The 24,268-nt window shown below is 52.1% G+C and overlaps 2 protein-coding genes across 2 annotated transcripts in view; one reads left to right on the plus strand and one right to left on the minus strand.

Annotated features, from left to right (window-relative positions):
* On the plus strand, positions 1 to 20,364 carry Serhl2 (serine hydrolase like 2). Its single transcript, XM_045153468.1, has 12 exons — positions 1 to 30; positions 1,220 to 1,369; positions 1,485 to 1,598; positions 1,891 to 1,932; positions 2,316 to 2,335; positions 2,843 to 2,917; positions 3,540 to 3,649; positions 4,346 to 4,425; positions 12,915 to 12,949; positions 17,459 to 17,541; positions 19,412 to 19,508; positions 19,990 to 20,364. Exons 1-12 carry the CDS (start codon positions 27 to 29, stop codon positions 20,083 to 20,085), a joined length of 906 nt encoding a protein of 301 aa, XP_045009403.1. The 5' UTR covers positions 1 to 26; the 3' UTR covers positions 20,086 to 20,364.
* The window catches only part of Rrp7a (ribosomal RNA processing 7 homolog A), a 9,965-nt gene continuing 5,342 nt past the window's right edge, over positions 19,646 to 24,268 (minus strand). Inside the window, exons 3-7 of the mRNA XM_004650362.2 lie at positions 23,641 to 23,766; positions 22,974 to 23,091; positions 22,527 to 22,624; positions 22,038 to 22,236; positions 19,646 to 20,694 (exon numbers count right to left, since the gene is read on the minus strand). Coding sequence (XP_004650419.2) covers positions 20,609 to 20,694; positions 22,038 to 22,236; positions 22,527 to 22,624; positions 22,974 to 23,091; positions 23,641 to 23,766 — 627 coding nt within the window. The 3' untranslated portion in view covers positions 19,646 to 20,608. The remainder of the gene's footprint in view (positions 20,695 to 22,037; positions 22,237 to 22,526; positions 22,625 to 22,973; positions 23,092 to 23,640; positions 23,767 to 24,268) is intronic.

Below are 24,268 nucleotides of genomic sequence, written 5' to 3' on the forward strand. Positions count from 1 at the left end.
AGCGCAGAGCGCCGTGGGACCGAGCGATGGGTGAAAATGCCCCGCAGGGACCCTTAGGCCTGGGTGGGACGAGGCAGTCACCCCGCGGGGGCACCCACGCGCCTACACAGCTTCTGGGCCGGTGGAGGAGGGTACTGGGTGGACGGGAGGCGACACTTGTCGCGTCCTCTCCTGGGTGTCCCTTCTCTGTCTTCTGACACTACTTACACAAGACCATCATAATAGGAGGAAAAGATCAATCATGACCTCAAAATAAGCCTGCAGAGCCAGCCCGGGGAGTGGGGGGGGGTTGCAGGAGGAGCCCCCCAGAGTAAAGCAGTATGCGCATGTCTACTTGAGGTCGCACGGAGGTGACCTGAGCTGGTCCCAGGGAACACCGCGCAGAGTCACACGACTGCATAGGTTCTTTCTCCACCGCTCCCCTGTGGGGGAGGGGGGGTGGGCACGTTCTACCTCCCCCGTGCCGTTTCCTCCCCTGTGAAGTGAGACAGATGAGTGTGTGGGGACTGGGCATGTGTGAAGTGCTCAGCACCGTCGCTGGAGACTTAGAAAATGTCGGTACTCCCTTCCAAGGGTTCGGTTACACAGGGTGCCAAATATTCGGTGGAGGGCTGGAGAGATGGCTCAGCAGTTAAGGTGCTTGCCTGCGAAGCCTAAGGACCTAGGTTGGATTCCCCAGTACCCAAGTAAGCCGTGGGTGGCACTTGTGCCTGGAGTTCCTTTGCAGTGGCTGGATTGATTGATTTGCAAGGGGAGGGCGGGGAGTGGGCACAGCAGGGCCTCTTGCCACTATGAACAAAACCCAGATGCATGTGCCACTTGATGCTTTTATCTTACATGGGTACTAGGGAACCAAACCCAGACCATCGGGCTTTGCAAGGAAGCACCTTTAATCACTGAACCAACTCTCTAGCCTCTTGAGAGGTTTTAGGAGCTTGTCCAAGGTCATATGGCCAACAAGTGGCAGGGTCCCAGCCAGCCAGTTTTCAACCCACTCTTTCAGGTCCTGCCCTAGGGTACATGCTGAAAAGACTGCTGGGATTTTCCCTACCCAGAGGACCTGCACATCCGCAGCAGGAAGTGTCTGGCGAGGCTCGGGGCTCGGGGTCAGTGGTGCTGATGCCAAGCACACTGGCTGGCAGAAGCATAGATGAGAGGCCCAGGAAGTTGTTGGGTTCTGGAGTGAACAAGTGAGGGAGGGGCCCGCTCTGCCTTTCAGGTCTGCTTTCAGAGCTGAAGCTGGCCGTGCCCTGGGGCCACATTGCTGCCAAAGCCTGGGGCTCCGCGCAGGGCCACCCGGTTCTCTGTCTGCACGGCTGGCAGGACAATGCCAACTCCTTTGACAGACTCATCCCTCTTCTCCCGCAAGGTGGGACTGGGGACCAAAAAGCCACTTGTGTGTTGGGAGGGGAGCAAGGAATGGGAGTGAAAAGGGCAGAAAATATGATGCAGACCTCTATTTTTTCCCCCTCATCTCTGCATAGACTTTCACTATGTGGCCATGGATTTTGGGGGTCACGGGCTCTCGTCCCATTACAGCCCAGGTTTCACATACTACTTCCAAAACTTTGTGAGTGAGATCCGAAGGGTGGTAGCAGGTGAGCAAGGGGCAGGGTGGGTGTCCTGGGAGGAGGGAGATTCTGGGACCCCCCCATCCTTGGAGTGGGGTGTGTATCTAGATGGCAACGCTGGTCAGGGAATGGGTACCTGTGCTTTGACCCCAGTTCTGCCAGTTAGCTTCCTCCAGTGGGATCCCTCAGCAGAGAAGCCTGGCCCCTAAGCTGGTCTCCACAGGGTCCCACAGGTGAGGGGAGGGACTTGCAAAGTTCAGGAAAGAGCACAGGGAGAGGCTTCACAGTACAAACCTTCAGGCTCGCTGCCCGTTTTCAGCCTTGAAGTGGACTCAGTTCTCTGTGATTGGCCACAGCTTTGGTGAGTCTGCTTTGCCCGGGGCCTGACTTGTTCTGTGGGGGGCTGTCGGAGTGAGAGGAGTTGGCACTGTGGCGCCTTTCCCTTCCCTGTAAGGAGAAAGAAGAGTCCTCAAATGCTTTTCTTAACGCACTGTCCCCTCTGGCTTCAGAGACACATGGCTTGAAGGTGGCTGTTTGCCAACCTGCTGAGGGAGGGGTGGCCTTGTGAGTGTTGTCTGATGAAGGCCCATTGTGGCCCAGGGAGGGGTCCTGAGTTTGAGATGCAGAGAAGAGCTGTCCCCAGCCTGGGAATGGGGGATCCATTGAGAATCAGCTTTGAGGAGATTGTTGGGAGCTGGGAAAGAGTTGCAAGGGAACGTCAACGACCATTCTTTTGTCTTGCAGGTGGCATTGTGGGTGGCACAGTGAGTAGCTGGCAGAGGCTTCTGGAATGGGAGCAAGAGGGGCATGGGACAAGAGGGGCTTCCTCACATGAACTTCAGTAGCCAGTGCCTAGCAGTTTGCTCATTGTGAGGAAGTTTGTATCAAAGCGGAGATTCGGGGCAGGGCATGGTGGCACACACCTTTAATCCCAGCGCTTGGGAAGCAGAGGTAGGAGGATGGCTGTGAGTTTCAGGCCAGTCTGGGACTACAGAGTGAGTTCCAGGTCAGCCTGGGATAGAGCAAGACTCCTGGTAAAGTTTCTGTGTCACCCGTCACCCAGACCCTTGGAATCTAGCGTCACTGGGGTCTGCAGCTGGGGCTGAGGGGGGCAAGCTCAAAGAAAAGGACAGCAGATCCTGGCTCTGGACGCTTGGTCAGCACCCCTCTCCCACCCTCAAAGAAGTTTAAAGAAACATTAGAGTCCCCAGGGAAAGGCCCAGCCTACCTTGTCCCCTCCCAGTCACAATCCCTTTGGTGTCCCGTCACAGTTTTCCTGCATGTTCCCCGAGATGGTGGACAAGCTCGTCTTGCTGGACTCAATACCATTCATCTTGGATTGTAACGTAAGAAGGGGCTTTCTTTGTGTTGGCTCCCACCGGGGATCCTTGGATTTGGGGGACACTGGGAGGTGGCAGATGGTAGATAAGGGAGCCAAGGATCGTCACAAAGGACAGTGTTGTGCCTCTTGTGCCCCTGGGCTATCAGGGATAAGGGTGTGGGAACCTTTGGAAGCCCTAGGTGTGGTCTGGGCTGCCGAGAATGCTGGTAAATCTGTAGATTGTAAAATGGTAAAAGGCAGAAGAGGGAAGGAGCCTGTAGGTTGAGGAGTTTCTGGGCCACACAGCCCAGAGAGGCCACAGCGCTCACAACACAACACAGTCCCTTTGTGCTGGGGGTACTGCAGACCTGAGTGTGGCTGATGGAAAAATGCGACTTCTGCAGCTACTTCTGCCAGTAGCTGCAAGCAGACCCCTCCCTCAGTCTTACAACCTGCTCTGCCCTCTGCTGACTGTGGGACCCCGGGGAAGTTAACGGAGGCAGATGCCCCTCGCCATCAAAGCTGCGCCCGGGCTGCCTAGCAAGTGTGGCCCCTGCACCGAGCGAGCGAGCTTCCCAGGGCGGAGAGCCGAGGGCAGGGCCGGCGGAGGGGTTGGGAGCCTCCACCAACTGTGGCCGACTCCTTAGGAAATGGAGAATATACTAACCTACAAGCGGAGAGCCATAGAGCGCCTGCTGCAGGCGGAGGACTCCCAGAAGCCGGCGAGCGTGCTCAGCCCAGAGGAGATGCTGCAGGGGTGGGCACAGCTGCAGTGGGCAGTTTGGGGGCCTGCGGGAACATGTGCCCTGCGAAGAAACCCTCTGAGGCAGGGAGGCGATCCTCCTCCTCCTTCTCCTCTTTACAACAGTGTCCTGAGCACCTGCCCTTCTGGGCAGGCCTGGAAAGAAAGCACGGGTGGGGACGTTCTTCCGCCTTTCCTTCCACCCTGGCTGTGGACGCCCCTCTCTTTCCCATGCCCTCAGGGCTTGGGCATCTTCCCTCAAGCAGGCACACCATCTCCTACACCTCTTCCCTGTAGACACCAACCTTCAGCTCCTTGTACCTGTAGCTGTATTCCCTATCACCTTGCTGATGTCTCTACTTCTGCTTGGTTCCTCGCCTAGCTTGTTCCTCTGTCCTGGAAGCCACCGCATTGGCTTGGCAGGCAAGCGCCTTAACCACTTAAGCCATGTGTCAAACTCCCCTTTCTTTCTTGGGCTGGAATTGAACCCAGGGCCTCAAGCATACTGGGTTATCAACCTACCACTTAACCACATCCTGGGCCTTTGTTTTTAGTTATCATTTAGTTTTGAGACAAGGTTTCACTGTAGCTTATGGTGGCCTTGAACTCATCCTCCCAAAGGCTAGGATCTCCACACCCAGCTGCCTCTTCTCCTTTCCCTGGGAGCCCCGGGCTGAACCAGGGCCTTCAGCATCCTTCTGTCTCCCCCAGGTTCCTGAAGAACAATTTTCATGTGAGTGAGGAGTGTGGGAAACTCCTCCTGCAGAGAGGAACCACCAAGGTGGGTACAGGTAAGGGACTCACTGTTCACGCTGCTGTGGATTGTCCCTGTCCCAGTGGATTGTTACTGGTGGTGCATGCCATTAATCCCAGCACTCGGGAGGCAGAGGTAGGAGAATTGCTGTGAATTTGAGGCTACCCTGAGACTACATAGTGAATTCCAGGTCAGTTTGAGTTAGAGTGAAACCCTGCCTCAAAAAAAAAAAAAAAAAAAACAAAAACAGAGTGGGTGTGGTGGCACATACCTTTAATCCCAGCACTTGGGAGGCAGAGGTAGGAGGATCACGGTGAGTTCAAGGCCAACCTGAGACTACACAGTGAATTCCAGGTTAGCCTGGACTAGAGTGAAAACCTGCCTCAAAAAAAAAAAGGGCAAAACAAACAACAAAAAAGAGGTTATCAAAACAGGTAGAGTTAGATGTGGTATGGCTTCTAACTATTTTTATTTTCTTCTTTTTTCTTAAAAAAAATACTTATTAATTTATTTGAGAGAGAGAGAGGCAGATAGAGAACAGGGGTTCCAGGGCCTCCAGTCACTTCTAACAAACTCCAGACACATGCGCCACCTGTGCATTTGACTTATGTGGGTCCTGGGGAATTGAACCTAAGTCCTTAGGCTTTGCAGGCAAGTGTCTTAACCGCTAAGCTATCTCTCCAGACCCCTGGTTGCTGTTTCCAATGTTCGGGTCTGGATCAGTGGCTCATGGAAACAGCCACCTCTGATCAGAGCAAAGTAGATAAAGGGTTAGACACAGGCCTCCACTTCTGGTCAAAGAGAACTCCCAGGCTTGAACTGACCTGGCACGTGCTCTGGGACGGCGACAGATCTCCAAGAGGTCCAGCCTTCTATATGTTCTCATCTAGATGCAGATATCCCAGCCCATAGCCCAATGCTGACATAAAGCCTAGTCCCAGCACTTGGGGGGACGAGGCAGGAAGATAGGTGAAGGCCAGCCTGGACTACATAGTGAGACCTTGGCTCATATAAACAAGAAAAACAACAACAAAGAAAAACACACACACACACACATACACACACTCTAGATGGAGGTGTTCTGCATCTAGCAGGAATGGGGAGGGAGGATCCAGCAATGCCTGGGCTCCCAGGGGACAAAATGACAGCGCCACGCCAGTCTCTGGCTGTGGAAACTTCCCCCAGTACCCGGGGAAGCTCAAATCGCCGTCACAAACCCAGCAGCATTCAGGTTGCAAGCCGACTGGTCCGGCCTTTTCAGTTGAACAGAAACACCTGGCACAGGGAGCCTTTGAACAGGTCACTCAAATTTAAAAGAGAAAGCATTTGTGTTAAGAGCAGAGATTTCTGGTTGCTTTTGACAAACTGGGAGATCTAACAACCCATTCTGCATTCCCTACAAGCATCCACCAGCCAGAGTGCACTGGCATTGTGCCCACTGCTGGCCTCGGCTTCTGGAACCTCGGGAAACCCCATCTGAGACAGGGAGGGCGCAGTTGGAAAGATGCCCGCGTTCCCTCCCCTTCCCTGGATGACTGGGCCTCCTTGTGGTGGTCAGAGAGCCCCTGTGCCCAGCCACAGTCTGCTTCTCAACCCCCGGGCAGAGGCAGGAGGATGCAGAGGCCAGGGAATGGACCATCTGTAAATGGGCAGGAGCTTGCCTGTCTCACCGGGAGTTTCTTTATTTGCAAAAGAGGAAACAGAGGCCAGAGAGGATCTAGGGCCTTCTTTCCATCCAGGGTGGGGCGGTTATTTCATCCATTCGCATGGGCAACATGTCTGCAACCTTACTCTGGGGGCAAAACAGTGGGCCTCTTCCTGCTCTCGCCATGTAGAGGCTGGGGCCGAGTGACGGGGTGAACATAGCAGTGACCCCCTCCCCGCCCAGGGAGCCCTGCCGAGTCAGCAAGGAGGGGACGCGAACGAGGCCTGCAGTGGCTGGGACCTAATGGGAAGCCTGGAGACAGCAGGGAGCTGGGGGGCGTGGCGGGCACTGGGCTGGAGACTGGACCTAGAAGGGCCCAGAAGGTCCGAGCTGGTGTCTGTCTGCACTGTGTTGTCCATTGGCTTTTCACCCGTGCAGCCTAGGCCCATTCTTTCTCTAGGGATCAGGAGCTATTTAGCAATTTTTACTCCTTTGGCGCTACTGGTTGAAGGTGTCTTAGGGATCACTGAGATTTAAGACAGGCATCCTCTTACTAGGGAGCCCTGGAAGCCTGTCTTTAGGGAATGAATGGCCCACACATACCTCTTCCTTCTTTTTTTATGTTTTCTTTTGCAGCAGGGTCTCACTGTAACCCAGGCTGACCTGGAATTCACTGTGTAGTCTCAGGGTGGCCTTGAACTCACAGTGATCCTCCGACCTCTGCCTCCCGAGTGCTGGGATTAAAAGCAAAGCATGAGCCACCATGTCCAGTCTCACATTATCTTTATTACAAAATATATATTTGAGCTGGAGAGATGGCTTAGTGGCTAAGTGCTTGCCTGTGAAGCCTAAGGACCCCAGTTCAAGGCTGGATTCCCCAGGACTCACGTTAGCCAGATACACAAGAGATTGCATGCATCTGGTGTTCGTATGCAGTGGCTGGAGGCCCTGTTGTGCCCATTCTCTCTCTCTCTCTGTCACTCTCAAATAAATAAATAAAAGTAAACAATATATATATATGTGTGAGGAATGGAGGGAGAGAGAGAGAGAGAGAATGCAATGAGAATAGGCATGTCAAGGCCTCTTGCCGCTGAAAATGAACTCTAGGGCTGGGGAGATTGCTCAGTACTTGCTTGAAAATGAATTCCAGGGCTGGGGAGATGGCTTGCCGGTTAAGGTGCATGCCTGCGAAGCCTAAGGACCCAGGTTCAGTTCTTTAGGTCCCACATAAGCCAGATGCCCATGGTGGCGCATGCATCTGGAGTTTGTTTGCAGTGGCTAGAGGCCCTGGGATGCTCATTCTCTCTATGTCTCTCTATCTCCCTTTCTCTGTCTCTAATAAGTAAAAATAATAAATCTTAAAAAAAAAAAAAAGAAAATCAACTCCAGATACACATGCTGCTTTGTGCACTGGCTTTGCGGGGTAGGGGGGAGCTACTGGGGAATTGAACCCAGACTGGCAGGCTTTCCAAGCAAGCACCTTTAACCACTGGGCCATTTCCCCGGCCTGCTCCCATGTCTTGAGATGGAATTGTCCCACACTGGTGAGGAGAGAAGACCGCTGGCGTAGGACGCTGTGCGCTCGAGGACACCTTCACCACTCGGCAACTCAGCCTGAAGGAGGAGGGAGAGAGGTCAGGAGATAATGCCCATGCCTGCTGTGCAGAGCACAGGTGCCCGTGCCCACACCCCACGTGTGAGAGCACTTCTCAGGTGCTGAGTGCGTAGGTCACAGGAGAGGCTGGCACAGGGTTGGAGGAGGCCGCACCCTAGAGTCTTCCAAGGACAAGATAGGGAGGCGCTCTGGGCCATGCTGAGGCATTGCGGCTGTGCCTTCAGGTGGAGGAAGAGAAAAGCATGGCAGCATCACCTTCTAGAATAATCTGTCTGGCAGCTGTGGGGAAGAGCAGTGAGAAGCTGGGTGGGGCTGGACTCAGGAGCCAGGAAGTGAGGAATAGGCGTCCCAGCAGAGATCCTAGGGACAGAAATCCCTTGGTCTTTTAATTCCTGGCTGTGGCCAGCGGGGAAGCATTCTGGTACTCTGCTGAGATCTAAACTGAAAACTTTACTAGAAAGTGTATGTTTCCTGTACCTTTTCAGGGATTCCTAACCTTTGGCTAAATCAGCATAAGTGACAACGTGCTTGTGTGGGGTCCTGGCTCAGGTGCAGCCTGTGCCCCCTTCCTCCTTACTAACTGCTGCGTCCTGTGGAAGTTAAGGGAATAGGGCAAGATTAGTTAGAACAACCCCTTGGCCATTTGGTATCCATGGGATAGGAATCTAACCGAATAGTTCGTGCCCAGCCCCTACCTCTGAGAAATACGGAGAAGCGAAGACCCAGTTCTTGCCCTGTCTAGTGGGGAGTCCCCAGAAAAGCAGGTGAGGACTCGCGTGCAGTGTGGCGCTTACGCGGTGTGGCAGCTGCTGCTTGGAAGGGCAAGAGGATGTGATCAGGTGTGTGTGGGGGGCTCAAGGCAGAGAAAACTGTTATGGGGGTTCTCTAGTGTCTCGAGAATCACCCTACTCTCAAGAGAACCCCTTTATGGAAATATGTTCACACCCTCGCATCCCAAGCCCAGGCCTGGAAGGAGGAAGGCACCGGCCCGAGCGGGCTCTTGTCCTGTCAGGGCAGGGAGGGGTCATCTGGCCAGAGGGCTGGGGAGAGCCCAGGGCGGTCCAGAGGCCTCTGCGTTGGATCCATGAGGCCAAGGTGATCCTAGAGTGTAGCAACCAGAAAATCTCCCAATTACATGGTCCTCTAAGCATTCTGAGTCACAAATGCCTGGCTAGAACTTCTATCAACAATTAAGCATTACATATATCATCTAAATTTATCATCTAAGAGCTCCATAATCTCTAATTAGAGGGAAAAACCTAATAATTACAGAAAATAGCTTTCCTTAATGTTTCCCTAATTGCTTTCTTTCTCCGAGAGCCGCATCTATATTCCCACATTGCTTTTCTCCAGTGGGGAGGCCTGGCACCTCCACCCCCACTCTGTTCCCTTTCCTGAACATCCCCCGGGTTGCAGAGGCACCAGCCAAGTCATTATTTTGTTTTTGTTTTTAATTTAATATTACTTTTTTTTTTTTTGAGCAGGTGCTAAATCACATGCTTAAAAAAAAAAAATTGCAGGCACCCTGGCGTGGTGGCGCATGCCTTTAATACCAGCACTCAGGAGGCAGAGGTAGGAAGATCGCCATGAGTTTGAGGCCACCATGAGAAAACATAGTGAATTCCAGGTCAGCCTGAACTAGAGTCAGACCCTACCTCGAAAAAACAAGGGGAAAAAAAAAATCACAGGACTAGAACAATCTTGCTGAGGGAGGGTCTTCCCGTTCCTGTCCATCGCTTCACTTCTAGCCAGCCTTCCTTTTAAGCTTTTCCACATCTGCCTTACTCTGCTTTCCGTTGCTTTTGTTTTTGATTATTTACTTATCAATTTTTGTTTTCTTTGATGTAGGGCTGACTCTAGTCCAGGCTGATCTGGACCTCATTCTGTAGTCCAGGCTGGCCTTGCACTTACAGCTTCCCAAGTGTTGGGACTAAATGCAGCCCCTACCGTGCCTGGCTGCTGTCTGTTGCTATAACAAAATACCCGAGACCTGGAAATTTATAAAGAATGGAAATTTAAGGGCTAGAGAGAGAGCTTGGTGGTGAAGGTGCTTACTTGCAAGGCCTAAGGACCCAGGTCCCATTACCCAATATCCACATGGCCAGCTGCACAAGGGGACACATGCGCCTGGAGTTTACAATGGGTAGAGGCCCTGGCACACCCGTTCTCTCTCTCAAATAAATAAATGTATATATTTTTTTTAATTGGAGAGCTATAGAGATGGCTTAGTGGTTAAGGTCTTGCCTATGAAGCGTAAGGGCCCAGGTCTGGCACCTCAGAACCTGTGTAAGCCAGATGCACAAGGTGACACACGCACAGGAGACCATGCATGTGCACACGATGGTGTGTCTGGATTTGATTGCAGTGGCTAGAGACTCTGGAATGCCACTTCTGTCTGTCGTAAATAAATAAAAAAATGGAAGCTTAAGGGTTGGGTAATATAGCTCAGTGGTAGAGTGCTTGCCCAGCATGCACTTCGAGGACTGCAAAAGGAAAGGGACGGGCAGGGGACTGTTGGGGACCTGAATGACAAACACTTACCCCCAAGTTGTCACTTATCTCTTGACTTTGCTTTCCAATGGCTCCTGTCCTCTCTTGCAATGCAGAAGTATTATTGGATACATGTTTTGTTTTTTTGGTGAATTAAAAAGGTTCTTAAGCCAGGCGTGGTGACACATGCCTTTAATCCCAGCGCTCGGGAGGCAGAGGTAGGAGCATCGCTGTGAGTTCACGACCACCCTGAGACTCCATAGTGAATTCCAGGCCAGCCTGGGCCAGAGTGAGACCCTACCTTGAAAAACAAAACAACAACAAAAAAAAAGTTCTTGGGGTTGGAGAAATGGCTTAGTAGTTAAGTGCTTTCCTGTCAAGCCTAAGGACCCTGGTTTGAGGCTCGATTCCCCAGGACCCACATGAGTCACATGCACAAGGTGGCAGGCACATGCATTGGGAGTTCGTTTGCAGTGGCTGGAAGCCCTGGCACGCCCATTCTCTCTCTGTCTGTCTGTCCATCTGTCTCTCTCAAATAAGAAAAATAAACAAAGTAAACAAAAAAGTTTTTTAAGTTCTTTTTTTTTAAAATAATTTTTCGAGTTAGGGTTTTGCTCTAGTACAGGCTGACCTGGAATTCACTCTGTAGTCTCAGGGGGGCCTCGAACTCATGGTGATCCTCCTACCTCTGCCTCCTGAGTGCTCGGATTAAAGGCATGCACCACCACATCCAGCTTAAAAAGTTCTTTATTAAACGAGTTAAATACAACTAGCATTGTATTTAAAAGTCCAATAGGGATACATGACTTTTTATAGTTTCTGGAATCTGAATCGTTTAAGAGCTTGTGCTTGATTCTGATAGTTTGGGGGTTCATATATTTCCATTAAAATATTTAACACATTGGATACTGCTATCCTGTGTGGAATGGGGTTTGGATCCGATTAACTTTTCCTGGCTGACTCTGTTGGCTGACATCCTTTTTCTCTCTCCCGTGCTGGGTATGGAAACCAGGGCCTTGGGCATGCACTTCACCACCGAGCCACTCCTACAGACCTTGAGCTGCCTACATCATGTCTGTCCGCATGGGCCTGTCTTTTTACCACCAATTAAGCCAGAAGGAGTGCACCCATTCTTTCAAATGTCTCCTCCTGGACCTGTCCTCATTCAACCCATGCTTGAAGGCCTGGGGACTCTTCACTCTTTTCCTCCCTCCCTCTCTCCCTTCCTTCCTTTATTTCTTATTTAAGAAAGGAGCAAGCCGGGCTTGGTGGTGCACACCTTTAATCCTAGCACTCGGGAGGCAGAGGTAGGAAGATTGCTGTGAGGCCACCCTGAGACTCCATAGTAAATTCCAGGTCAGCCTGGGCTAGAGTGAAACCCTACCTCGGGGACGGGGGAGGGAAAACAAACAAACAAACAAACAAACAAAAGCGGAGAAAGAGAGCGCGAGAGCATGGATACACCAGGCCCTCTAGCCACTGCAAACGAACTCCAGATGCATGCACGCACCACCTTGTGTATCTGGCTTACATGGGTCCTGGGGGATCAAACCTGAGTCCTTAGGCTTTGTAGCCAAGCGCCTTAACCACTAAGCTATCGCTCTAGCCCTCTTTCCCTTTCTAGCACAGGGAAGAAACAGTGGTCATGCTACATCAGTGTCACTGAGCTATAAAGTGCAGTGGAGCCTGGGAATGTAGCTCAATGGTAGTCTTGCCTGGCGTGTCCAAGGCCCTGAGTTTGAACCATAGCACTCTCCCCGCTTTCCCCCTTGCAAAAAAGAAAACAAACCAACAACAACAAAAAACTTGTAATGGAGAGAAATCCACCTGAGAGGCCCAGGTGAGGGATGGCTGTGCAGGCTGCGTTTGGGCAGACTCGTAGGAGGGCCTTTCTTAGCCATGTTCACACCTGTAGCTCGGCCCCCACCGAAGCAGGTCCCCACAGTTCATTTCTCCGTCCCCTGCCAGCATCCAGCAGCTGCCCAGGTTGTCAGTATCCACAACGCAGCAGGAGGTGCCCCGCTCCCCTCCCCCACGCTCTGTCCAGCAGCGACTCCGGGCCATGTCCTTGTGGCCGGGCGGGGCGGGGCTAAGTGCTCATCCTTCCTGGCTGGGCTGGGCTGTCCATCTTACAGGGACAATGCCACCTGAAGCTGCTGGTGCTTAGGCCTCTCTATTCCTCTAACATGTCTTTCACTCAGTTTTTCTTCCACAAGGAATGGCTTGATCCTTTGTTATTTACTACTACCTTATTTAAACACACAGATGGACATTTTTTTAAATTTTTTGTTTATTTTTTTAAATTTATTTGAAAGTGACAGAGAGAGAGAATGGGCGTGCCAGGGCCTCCAGCCACTGCAAACGAACTCCAAATGCATGCGCCCCCTTGTGGATCTGGCTAATGTGGGTCCTGGGGAATCGAGCCTCGAACCGGGGTCCTTAGGCTTCATAAGCAAGCGCTTAACCGCTAAGCCATCTCTCCAGCCCCAGATGGACATTTTAAGCTTTTTAGATGAGAGGCGTGTGATGCCAATTGTTCCTACCATCATCCTGTACCCCACCCCAGCCCCGGACCTGGTGAGGCACACAGCTGGCTGCACTGGCCAGCCTCTGCTCCAACAGATGTCTGGGGCTGGTTGACATCAGGTGCAGCTCCCACCAGCGCAGGTGGAAGAAATGAATCGTGGGTGAAAAGACTGGGACTTCCCAGGGACGCTGAGGTAGGCCCCTTCCCGTGATGAAGTGACACTGACGCCACGCCCTGTGCTCTCTCCAGGTCTGGTGCTGAACAAAGACCGGAGGATCTCCTTGGTAAGTGCTGCTGTCTTTGGAGTTCCTTCACGGCTTGCCTGGGGGCTCTCCCTAATACATTGAAAATACATGTATGACTGTTGCAGTCAGGTCCACAATGCTGGTAAAAATCACCCATCCAAGAGCAGCTTGTGGGGGGGGGGAGAAGTTTATTTTGGCTTACAGGCTCGAGGGGAAGCCCCATGATGCCAGGGGTAAATGATGGCATGAGCAGAGGACATCACCCCATGGCCAACATAAGGTGGACAATAGCAACAGGAGTGTGTGCCAAACACTGGCATGGGGAAACTAGCTATAATACCCATAAGCCCGCCCCCAACAATACACTGCCTCCAGGAGGCGTTAATTCCCAAATCTCCATCAGCTGGGAACCTAGCATTCAGAACAGCTGAGTTTATGGGGGACACCTGAATCAAACCACCACAATGACATTTGTCAGTTTAGCTGTTTTATGTGCAGTTGGGTGGTATACTAGTCAGGGTTCTCCAGAACAACAGAATCAATAAAATGAGTGTATATATATCTATATTACATATATATGTGCACATATATATATATTATACACATATGGAGTGAGACAGAAAGAGAGGCAGTCAGGGAGAGGCGAGGAGTTGAACTCACAGCTTCATACATACAGGGCAAGCCAAGTGCTCCATATCTTCAGACCTATTTGCCATAATTTTATTTTATTTCCTATTTATTTATTTGAGAAAGGGGGCAGAGAGAGAGAATGGGCACACTGGGCCCCCTAGCCACTGAAAATGAATTCTAGATGTATGCACCACCTTGTGCATCTGGCTTTACATGGGTACTGGAGACTTGAACTTGGGTCCTTTGGCTTTGCAGGCAAGCATCTTAACCATTAAACCATCATTCCAGCCCTATTTTTATTTTGCATTTTTTGAGGTAGGGTCTCACTCTAGACCAGGATGACTTGGAATTGACTGTGTAGTGTCAGGGTGGTCTTGAATTCATGGTGATCCTCCTACCTCTACCTCCCGAGTGCTGGGATTAAAGGCATGTGCTATCACACTTGGCTATTTTGTTTATTTTTTAAAAAATATTTTTAAAGCCAGGTGTGGTGGCGCATGCCTTTAATCCCTGCACTCGGGAGGCAGTGGTAGGAGGATTGTCATGAGTTCAAGGCCACCTTGAGACTACATAGTGAATTCCAGGACAGCCTGAGCTAGAGTGAGACCCTACCTCAAACCTGCCCCTCCCCCCCAAAAAATAAATGTTTGCAAGCAGACAGGAATAGGAGAGAGAGGAGAGAATGGGTGCTCCAGGCCGCCAGCCACTGCAAACAAATTCCAAATACATGCACCACTGTGTGTCTGGCTTTATGTGGGTACTGGGGTATTGAACCCAGGTCCTTAGGCTTTAAAGGCAAGTGCTAAACCATCTCCAGTCCCCATAATTTTAGTTTTTAATTTGTAGGTTTTTTTTTTAAGTGTTCGTAGTTTCTTTGCAGTGGCAAGAGGCCCTGGTATGCCCATAGTCACTTTCACCTTCTGTCTCTGTGTGTCTCTTTCACAAATAAATTTTCCTTTTTAAAAATAACTTTTTAGCCAGGCGTGGTGGCACATGCCTTTAATCCCAGCACTTGGGAGGCAGAGGTAGGAGGATCTCCGAGAGTTCGAGGCCACCCTGAGACTACATAGTGAATTCCAGGTCAGCCTGAGCCAGAGTGAGACCCTACCTCGAAAAACCAAAAAAAAAAAAAAATAATAATAATAACTTTTTAGGGCTGGAGAGATGGCTTAGCGGTTAAGCGATTGCCTATGAAGCCTAAGGACCCTGGTTCAAGGCTCTATTCCTCAGGACCCACGTTAGCCAGATGCACAAGGGGGCGCATGCATCTGGAGTTCGTTTTCAGTGGCTGGAGGTCCTGGTGCGCCCATTCTCTCTCTCTCTCTGCCTCTTCCTCTCTTTCAAATAAATAAATATTTTTAAAAAAGCAAGCCAGGAAATGAAACCGAGAGGAGCTGAAAAGAGATGTGGGGAGGACATGGAGGCACGTGGCTGGCCTGTAAGGGCCTTCACGGAGAGATGGCCTGGCGCTGCCCTTGCGCAGACGCACACTAGGGCACACGCCTTTGCAGCAGAGGTAATGTCCCTAATTCTTGCCTAGGGACTACTTAAAATGAAGTTGAGGGTCTGATTGCACCCTCTAGCCAGACAGCCCCAGGTCTAGAGGAGTGTTTAGCAAGGCCAGCGGCTGTGTCCTGGCGCCATCTCCTGTTGGTTGTTGGCTTTGACCAAGTTATTTGGCTTTTTGGAAGTCCGAGAGTTTAATATGCAGGTCCCCTTGTGTCCTGTGTGTGGTAGCCAGTAGTGCTTTGTCCCACCTACACAGGAACTTGTGTGAAAGACCGTCGGGGCCTCGTGCGTCACGTGGCATGGCAACCTGTGATTTAAGAAAACACCTGAAGGTTGGAGAGATGGCTTAGCGGGTAAGGCACCTGCCTGCAAAACCTGAAGGACCCAGGTTCAATTCCCCAGTACACACATCTGGAGTTTGCAGTGGCTGAAGGCCCTGGCGCCCATTCTGTATCAGCCTCTCTCAAATAAATAAATACATGTTTTTAAAAAGCACCCGAAAAGCCAGGCATGGTAGCACATGCTGTTAGTCTCAACACTGGAAAGGCTGAATTAGGGAGTTCGAGACTAGCCTGGGGTTAGAGTGAGTTCCAGATCATCCTAGGCTAAAGTGAGCCCGTCTTAAGAAGAAAAAAAGGAGAAAGAAAAGAAAGCACAAAGGGCATTCTAGTCTGAGGAGGACAGGGCATGAATTTTTAAAGCCTTTTGAAATTATTTATGTATGAGTGTATTGGCATACCAGGGCCTCCTGCCACTGCAAACAAACTACAGATGCATGTGCCATTTTGTGCATCTGGCTTTACATGGGTACTGGGTAATCAAACCCAGGCCAGCAAGAGCCATCTCTCTAGCCCCTGGAGTAAATTTTTGATGGTGTGTGTGTGTGTGTGTCATGGCTAGAGAATTTCCTTTTCTTTTTGGGGGTGCTAGGTTTGAACGCAAGGTGTTGAGCATGCTGAGCAGGTGATCTGCCACTGAGTCATATCCTCAGCCTCCAGAGGAACTGTTCCATCACGGTGAGCAAGGAGCACTGAGTGTGATGACTTCATGGTGTCAGGCCTTACAGGAGCTTCCTTGAATGAATCCATTCAGCACACACGGGCTTCTGTCACTGTGTTGAGAAGCTTAAGAGTTCAAGAACTCTTGGGATAGGTGCTCTTAAGCTTTTCTGGCACAGACTAACACAAGCTCTTTGTCCAGAGGCACAGCCCAACTGTAATATTTTTTTAAATTTAATTCAGTGAATCCAGATGTCATTTAAAGATGTGATCCAGCAGAGAAGTTGATTATTTTCCTACTAGTTCTGCATCTAGCACACAGTTCACACCAGTAGTTATACCTACAGTGGCTGCAGGTTTAGGGCTTTCAATGGTCATGACAAGGCCGTCAGGGTGCCGGTGCTGAGGACTCACTCTTTACCCTCTTCCCTTCCTTTCTCTTCCCTTTATGTCTCCTTTTTAACTTATTGGCCTCTGCTACTAAGTATTTTCCTTCTCACTCAGAAGCCCAATCATCTGTAGCTAGTATCTACATATGAGAGAGAACATGTGGCGCTTGGCTTTCTGGGCCTGGGTTACCTGACTTAGTATAATCCTTTCCAGGTCCATCCATTTTTCTGCAAATTTCATAACTTCATTTTTCTTTACTGCTGAGTAGAACTCCATTGTATAAATGTGCCACATCATTATCCACTCATCAGTTGAGGGACATCTAGGCTGGTTCCATTTCCCAGCTATTATAAATTGAGCAGCAATAAACATGGTTGAGCATGTACTTCTAAGGAAATGAGATGAGTCCTTTGGATATATGCTATTTATTTATTTGAAAGTGACAGAGACAGGGAGAAAAAGAGGCAGATAGAGAATTGGGCACACCAGGGCCTCCAGCCACTGCAAACGAACTCCAGATGCATGTGCCACCTTGTGCGTCTGGCTAACATGGCTCCTGGGAAGTCGAGCCTTGAACCGGGGTCCTTAAGCTTCACAGGCAAGCGCTTAACCGCTAAGCCATCTCTCCAGCCCCCAAATTTCTCTCTCATGGGAAGTCTCCTGAAGGTTGTGGGTGCTGCTTGCGAGTCCAGAGCCCTTGCTGGCTGGACTGGGCACTAGGAAAGGGCCAGCGGGGCTGCTCCTCCGTCCTGCCATCAGGTCTAGAAACCCAAGCTACTCAGTTTGAAGGATGATGATAAGGTGATGAACTCTGGATGGCCATGAGCCAAGAGGGAAGAACAAATTTGGGGAGATGGCAGAACTGGCCCACGGGAGTTTCAGAGGTCTTGAAGAAGTGACTTGGTGGACACTGGGCTGTCCCAGGGGTGGGTGGCCCAGGTGGCTTCACCAGAACTCAGCTGCCCTAACAGATGAACCGGATGCCGTGTGGCGTGAACTGACCCTGGTGCTGTCTCTGCAGGCAGAAAACACTGTTGACTTCATCAGCAAGGAGCTATTCGTGCACTCTGTCAGATGCCTGCAAGCCCGTGTGCTGCTGATCAAGTGAGTAGACGGAACAGCCTTCACCGCGTGTCTCTGGGAAATCTGCCTGGCAGTGGTTCTATGTCAGACGTTTCCACTTTCCCAGGGCAAGGAAGCAACATGCATTCAGTGAACCTGCACTGGGAACCTTAAACTCTTCCTGGGCTGGCACTATGCAGTGGTCTGGTTGGCTGTCCCTTGATGCTGGGCAGTGGCAGTGAGCTTGATGCATAATTTTTTTGGGGGGGAGGCAGTGTTTTAAGGTAGGGTCACACTAGCCCAGACTGACCTGGAATTCACTATGTACTCTCAGGGTGGCCTTGAACTCACCACGATCCTTCTACCTCTGCCTCCCAAGTACTGGGATTAAAGGCGTGTGCCACCACACCTGGCATGTTTTTTTTTTTTTTTTTTTTTTTATTTATCTGAGAGTGACAGACACAGGGAGAAAGACAGATAGAGGGAGAGAGAGGATGGGCACACCAGGGCTTCCAGCCTCTGCAAACAAAATCCAGATGCGTGCGCCCCCTTGTGCATCTGGCTAACGTGGGACCTGGGGAACCGAGCCTCGAACCGGGGTCCTTAGGCTTCACAGGCAAGTGCTTAACCGCTAAGCCATCTCTCCAGCCCATGTTTTTATTTATTTATTTGAGAAAGAGGTAGAGAATGGGCATGCCGGGGCCTACAGCCACTGCAAACAAACTCAAGACGCATGTGTCCTCTTGTGCACCTGGTTTACGTGGGACCTGGGGCTGGGGTCCTTAAATTTCACAGGAAAATGCCTTAATTGAGCAGTCATTTCCCCAGCCCACCTATTTTTGTTTTGTTTTTCGAGGTAGGGTCTCACTGTAGTCCAGGCTGACCTGGAATTCACTGTGTAGTCTCAGGGTGGCTGTGAACTCACGGTGACCCACCTACCTCTGCCTCCCGAGTGCTGGGATTAAAGAAGTACGCCACCACACCAGGATCCCACGTTTTATTTTTTGATTCTGATATCTTTTTTTTAAAATTATTTTATTTTTATTTGAGAGATACAGGCAGAGAGAGTGAGTCAGAGAGAGAGAGAGAAAGAATGGGCATGCCAGGGCTTCCAGCCACTGCAAATGAACTCCAGATGCGTGCGCCCCCTTGTGCATCTGGCTAACATGGGGAATCGAGCCTCAAACCGGGGTACTTGGGCTTCACAGGCAAGCACTTAACTGCTAATCCATCTCTCTGGCCCTGATTCTGATATCTTGATGCTCTGTAACGGGCTGTTGCCAGGGTGGTCAGCAGTAGTGAGTTGATTACCTTCAACTTAACACGTGTAAGGACACCCAACCGCAGGGCCACCAGGCAGGGTAGCTCACACTTTATCACTAAGGCTGAGTTCAAGGCCACCTTGAACTCCAATATGAGACCCTGTCTCAAAGAGAAACAAAACAGCCCTGCACTTTCGGGAGTGAGTTTTGCAGTGTTAATTATACTTCATTAGAGCCGAACAGTGAAAAAGCCTGGGCTTAAGACCTGTTCAGATCACAGGGCAGCGCTCTGCGCTCTCACTGCAAGAAGGTCCTGAGCCCCATCCCCATCTTACCTGTGCCTGGTTTGTGGCCAGTTCTAAGGAACGTGAGCACCAAGGGACTGAATCTCAGTACCCAGCTATGGGAAACCCAGGCAAAGCAGAGGGCATTGTGGGGAGCCAGTCCCAGAAGACACCCCAACTTTTCTTTTTAATACTTTGACAGAGTTACATGCAGATAGAGGGAGGGAGGGAGAGAGGATGGATGCACCACTTTGTGCATCTGGCTTATATGGGTCCTGGGGAATCGAACCTTGGTCCTTTAGCTTTGCAGGGAAGTGCCTTAAATGCTAAGCTCTCTCTCCAGTCCACCCCATTTTTTCCCCCCAGAGCAACACAAGGATTCTATGAGGTGAGAAGAAAACATGATGACAAAAAGGAGTCCCTGCTCTTCGTGAAGGACACGTTGAGCTCTGTCCTAAAAGAGGTGAAGGGTGCAGCTCCCACCTGACCTGGCCCTTCTCATACACTGGGCTCTCGGGCTGGCTCCAGCTCCAGACCCCTAAGAGCTGGCAGGTCTTCGCGGGGACCTGAGACCTGTAATCAGAGTCCAGGAAAGAAACCTTTGGTTGGCAGAATCTGTTTTATTGTCATCTCTGCCCTCAGTGGTACCCCTCTCAGAGCAGTCCACTTGCCTCCACCACTCCCAGCTCCAGCCCTGAGCGGGTGATGGCCACAGGGTGGGAGTGGGCTTGTGCCGCGGCTGTGAGCCTGCTGAGGTCCTGGCGGCGGCTGCACACATGCTGTCATTACAAAAGGCGGCCCTTCTGTGTGGCGTTCTTTCCCAGTGGGGCAAGTCTGAAACCTGCTCCTGTAGCTCCCGGGCCCACCGTCAGTAAGCAGTGGGGGAACCCTCAGTAAGCAGCACCCATCCTTCTGCTCACACCTCATCACATGCCCTTCTCCAGAGGTTCCAGTATGTGCAAATCCCCGGCAGTCGCTGCGTGCATATGAATGAGCCCCACCTTGTGGCTGGCATCACCAGCTGCTTCCTGCAGAGCTAACAGGATCCCAGAGCTACGGCTTCAGAGACCTTGTGCTTCCAGCTCCACTCGCCTTCCGAGCGCCCCAGCCCTGCCAGGCACATTTCTGGTGGTCTTGAACACAAGGTGGGCAGCAGAGGATCCTGAGGCGGAGCTGCTGACTCTTACATCTGTGACTTCAAGAGAACCGTGTCTAGACCCGGGGGCTGTTTGGTAGCTAGTGAGCTGCTGGTGGTTGAAGCAGCAGGGGGGGAATAAAAGCTAACTTCCTCACTGCTCTTCAGGCCGTTTCACTGCCAACAGGGGCTTCTCTGTGGAGGCCGAGGACACGGAGGAAGCCGTCTGCTTTCCTCAGGGGCATGTCTGTAGGCAGGAGAGGAGGGGCTGCTCCCCAAAGGCCAACGGCTTCCACTGAACAGAGAGGCAGGCCTGGTGGACAGAGCAGCTTCTCAGGCGAGCGTCTGCTCCTCGGAGTTCAGCCTCTGCTCCCGGGAGGCACACGCCTGTCAGTCTTGTGTTCTCGCCGGTCCCACACTGCATTGGTTCAGTAGGGTCGGAATTTGCGTTGGGCCCGCATCAATTCAATCCTCTGCTTGTCCTCCTCGAACTTCTTTCGCAGCTGCGCTAGGTCTGAGGGTGTGAGGGGATACAGGACAAGGTCACACGGCCCACCTGTGCAGGAGCTACCCCTCTTGGCAGCGCCCCCCACCCTTATTTCCCAGGGCAGTTCTGCACTTCTCCATGCCCACCCCTTGCTCCCAGTACTGGGGTCCTGCAAGGAAGCGGGCCTGAGTTCTTGATTACACGCAGGCCATCTCAGAGGCAAGGCTGGGACACATGCCTGGCTTAAGAGGTCTGTATTTTTGAGATAAAAACCAGAAAGAGGAAAAGGACTGGGGAGATGGCTCAGTGGATAAAGCACCCGCCACCAAGCCCATGCAGAATCCCAGACCCCACTTAAATAATTTCCACCCCAGCACTCAGCAGGCAGAGGTAGGGAGATCACGGCGAATTCAAGGCCACCCTGAGACTACATAGTGAATTCCAATAAGCCTGGACTAGAGCAAGACCCTACCTCAAAAAGCCAAAAAACAACAAAAAAACCAACAATCACCTGGCATGGTGGCATATGCCTTTAATTCCAGCACTCAGGAGGCAGAGGTAGGAGGATCGCCATGAGTTCAAGGCTGCCCTGAGGCCCCACAGTGAATTCCAGGTCAGCCTGAGCTAGAGAGATGGCATAGTGGCTACAGCATTTTGCCTGCAAAGCCCAAGGACCCAGGTTCGCCTCCCCAGTAACCATGTAAGCCAGATACACAGGTGGTACATACATCTGGAATTCATTTGCAGTGGCTGCAGGCTCTGGTGCACCCATTCAGCCTCTCTCTCTCAAATAAATAAAATATTAAGAAAAAAAAAGATGGATGTGATGGTGCATGCCTATAATCCCAGCACTTGGGAGGCAGAGGCAGGAGGATCACTGTAAGTGTGAGACAAGCCTAGGCTGCAGAGTGAGTTCCACCAAGTCAGCCTGGGCTGCAGTGAGACCCTACCACAAAATGGGAAAAACAATCCCTCATCACCCCAACAAACAGGAAGCCACAGCAGCCTCCCATAATCCCAGCACGACACGGCAGCGATGAGGGGCCGACAGAGCAGCGGAGAGAAGCCCGGCTCCAGGTGAAGCGGTGGAAAGCAAAGACCACCTGGAGACTTGTCCTCTGACCACCACAAGGGGAAAGAGGGCCGAGGGACGGTCAGGTCCGCCGCTGCGCCAGCCAGGGAAGCAGCATAGGGGGTGCTCCCACACGGAGCACTGACGCAGACCCTCCATGTGCCCTCCCCTCCCGTGCTCTGCAGTCAGAGCCCTTGCTGCTGGAGGCTGGCAGGTCCCAGGGCCGGTGCCTCGAGTAGAGACTCTGACCACTAACCCTACGGTACTCCTCCTTCCCTGCCCCAGGCCCACGGCTTACGCTCCATCTTGGTCTCGCGGTGCTGCCAGGCATAGAAGTTGAGCAGCTCCTTGCGGGCACGCTTCCGTTTCTCCTTCTCCATCACCCGCAGGCTGGCTGCCTCTGTCCGGGGGAGCACAGGCCGCCGGCCCCGGCGGGTCACCTTCACCCAGCCCTCCTCGTCAGGGACGCCTTCCTCCTCCTTGGCCCGATTCTCCTCCTGCACAGACAAGGCCTGGTGACTGGCGAGGCTTGGCAGTAAGAGTGTCCCCAGCCAGCGAGAAGGCTTTGGAACGGCCTGCCTCCTCTTACTGCACTCACAGTGCCTGCTGGCCCTCCTGACCCCTCTTCCATGTCACCCAGCCAGATGGCCCAGGATTCAACTTAGACTCCACATAGTATCCCAGACAGACCACTGCCTCCAATCTCATGAGAGCCACAGCATAAAACTTGTAACCCTACCTTCCCATAGCTACACGGGTGACACCTGGGGTCATGCTGGAGCCCTACCTCGGCTATCTTCTGGTCATAGGCCTCCATGAACGTGTCCACCTCGACCCGCAGGGCCTCAGGGTCTGGCACAGAATCCGCGTAGTCACTGATCCACTCTGAGGGAGGGGACAAGAGGAATGGCTGTCTCAGACTGGACATCCAGGCCATGTCCAGGAAGAGAAAATTATGATCCTTTGACGTAGGGACCCAGAGACTGGAGACATATGGCCCAGGTTGGGATTCTAAGAACATTCTAGTGGCAGCAGGCTGGGCCTTCTTCACCTTTCACCTGGTACCAAAAGTTCAGGCTGTCTTCTGATGTGACCCTGACACAGCCCTGCCAGCCAAGGCTGCTCCTCAAGGAGAGGGGTGCGGGTTGTGGCATTCACAGACCCTGTCCCATAAAGTGCTCCTCACCAACCCAGGGCCTAGGCAGGAGTGCTGGGCACTGCCAGCGGTACTGACTGTGAACGCCACTCTTCACGGGATGGCTCTCTGTAGAGATCAGCAAAGGGCCCTTCAAGGTCAAGGCAGCTGCCACTCCACCAGGCTTCTGGAACACCACATAGGCTACCTGGAAGCCCTGAGGGTTGAGGGGAGAGAGATGTCAAGAGTGTGTGGAGCCCTCCCATGTCTGACACAAGGTCCCCACACCTGCCCTGGATCATGGGAGACAGTGCTGGTGCTGGGCTGATCCTGAGCCACGAAGCTGAGCAGACACCCCCGGGCCTTTCTTCTAGCTTCGGCTCACCCTGGGCTACAGCAGGCTCATGGAAGTGGGGCTTAGCTTAGCGTGCACAGACAAGGTACACACCCGAGGTCAGACTTCCCTGCGACTCAAGGGACCTACAGAGACATGGGAGAATCAGACTCCTGGAGAGGAAGACCCTGGTTCTGAGGAGGAAGCTTACTCAATGGAAAGCAGGCAGGGACTCTGGAGGCCCTGAAGGACAGAAAGCAGTCACTGACCTCTAACACTACGCAACAGAAGATGCCAGACACCTTGACAGCCTCCTGAACACACACTGCAGAGACTAGCCTAGGGCCCGTGTGTCCCACTGCTGACCCAACCTTACCCAGGCCCCACACTTCCTGGCCCCGTTCCAGTGGAGCCTGGCACTTGGAGACCTACCGGAACGGGCTTGGGGTGAAAATACTTAGACTTGTTCTCTTTACGGTTCTCAGCAAGTTCCGGCTTCCTCTGCAGCTCCACAGACCTGATGGTGCCACAGGGGGACAGGAGTCGCATCAGGCATTCCTACCACGGTCAGAAAAAAACAGAATGTGAGCTTCCATAAGAGTTTTCCCCAGAGCCTCCCAACACCCAGGCAACACTGCCAAGGGGCCACAGCCCCGAAGGACTTGAGCCTGCGGCTGCCCAACCCAGAGGCCTAGGTGCCTTGTCCTCAGACCAGCCCCCCAGAGACATCACAGAGGCAGATGTTTCTGGTCGCTGTTACAGAAGACTAACTGCGGGCATTTCTGGGGTCATTCTGATTTCCTAAGGTGACTAGTCAAGCTTTACTAGTTGAACTGGCCAGCTCTGTGTCAGATGGTGAGTCCTGGCAGGAGCTTGAGGGTGCTCCTGGGGGGCACGTTTATTCAACAGTCACGTTCACCTTGTGGAGCGCAGCCAGCCGCACAGCCCAGCCCTGCCCTCCACAGACACTACACTTCAGGCAGCGTTGCTTCTCTTTTGATCTCTTCTGTCTGAACCTTCAACTTACAGGCTAGAAATCACAGGCAGAGTGCCTGCCTAG

This window comes from Jaculus jaculus, chromosome 6, assembly GCF_020740685.1.
Source record: "Jaculus jaculus isolate mJacJac1 chromosome 6, mJacJac1.mat.Y.cur, whole genome shotgun sequence".
Taxonomy (NCBI): Eukaryota; Metazoa; Chordata; class Mammalia; order Rodentia; family Dipodidae; genus Jaculus; species Jaculus jaculus.

Excerpts from the sequence above, each read along its gene's own strand:
- Serhl2 (XM_045153468.1), top strand. Across the intron at positions 1,370-1,484 it reads CATCCCTCTTCTCCCGCAAG|ACTTTCACTATGTGGCCATG; the intron begins GTGGGACTGGGG and ends ATCTCTGCATAG. Across the intron at positions 1,933-2,315 it reads TGTGATTGGCCACAGCTTTG|GTGGCATTGTGGGTGGCACA; the intron begins GTGAGTCTGCTT and ends TTTGTCTTGCAG.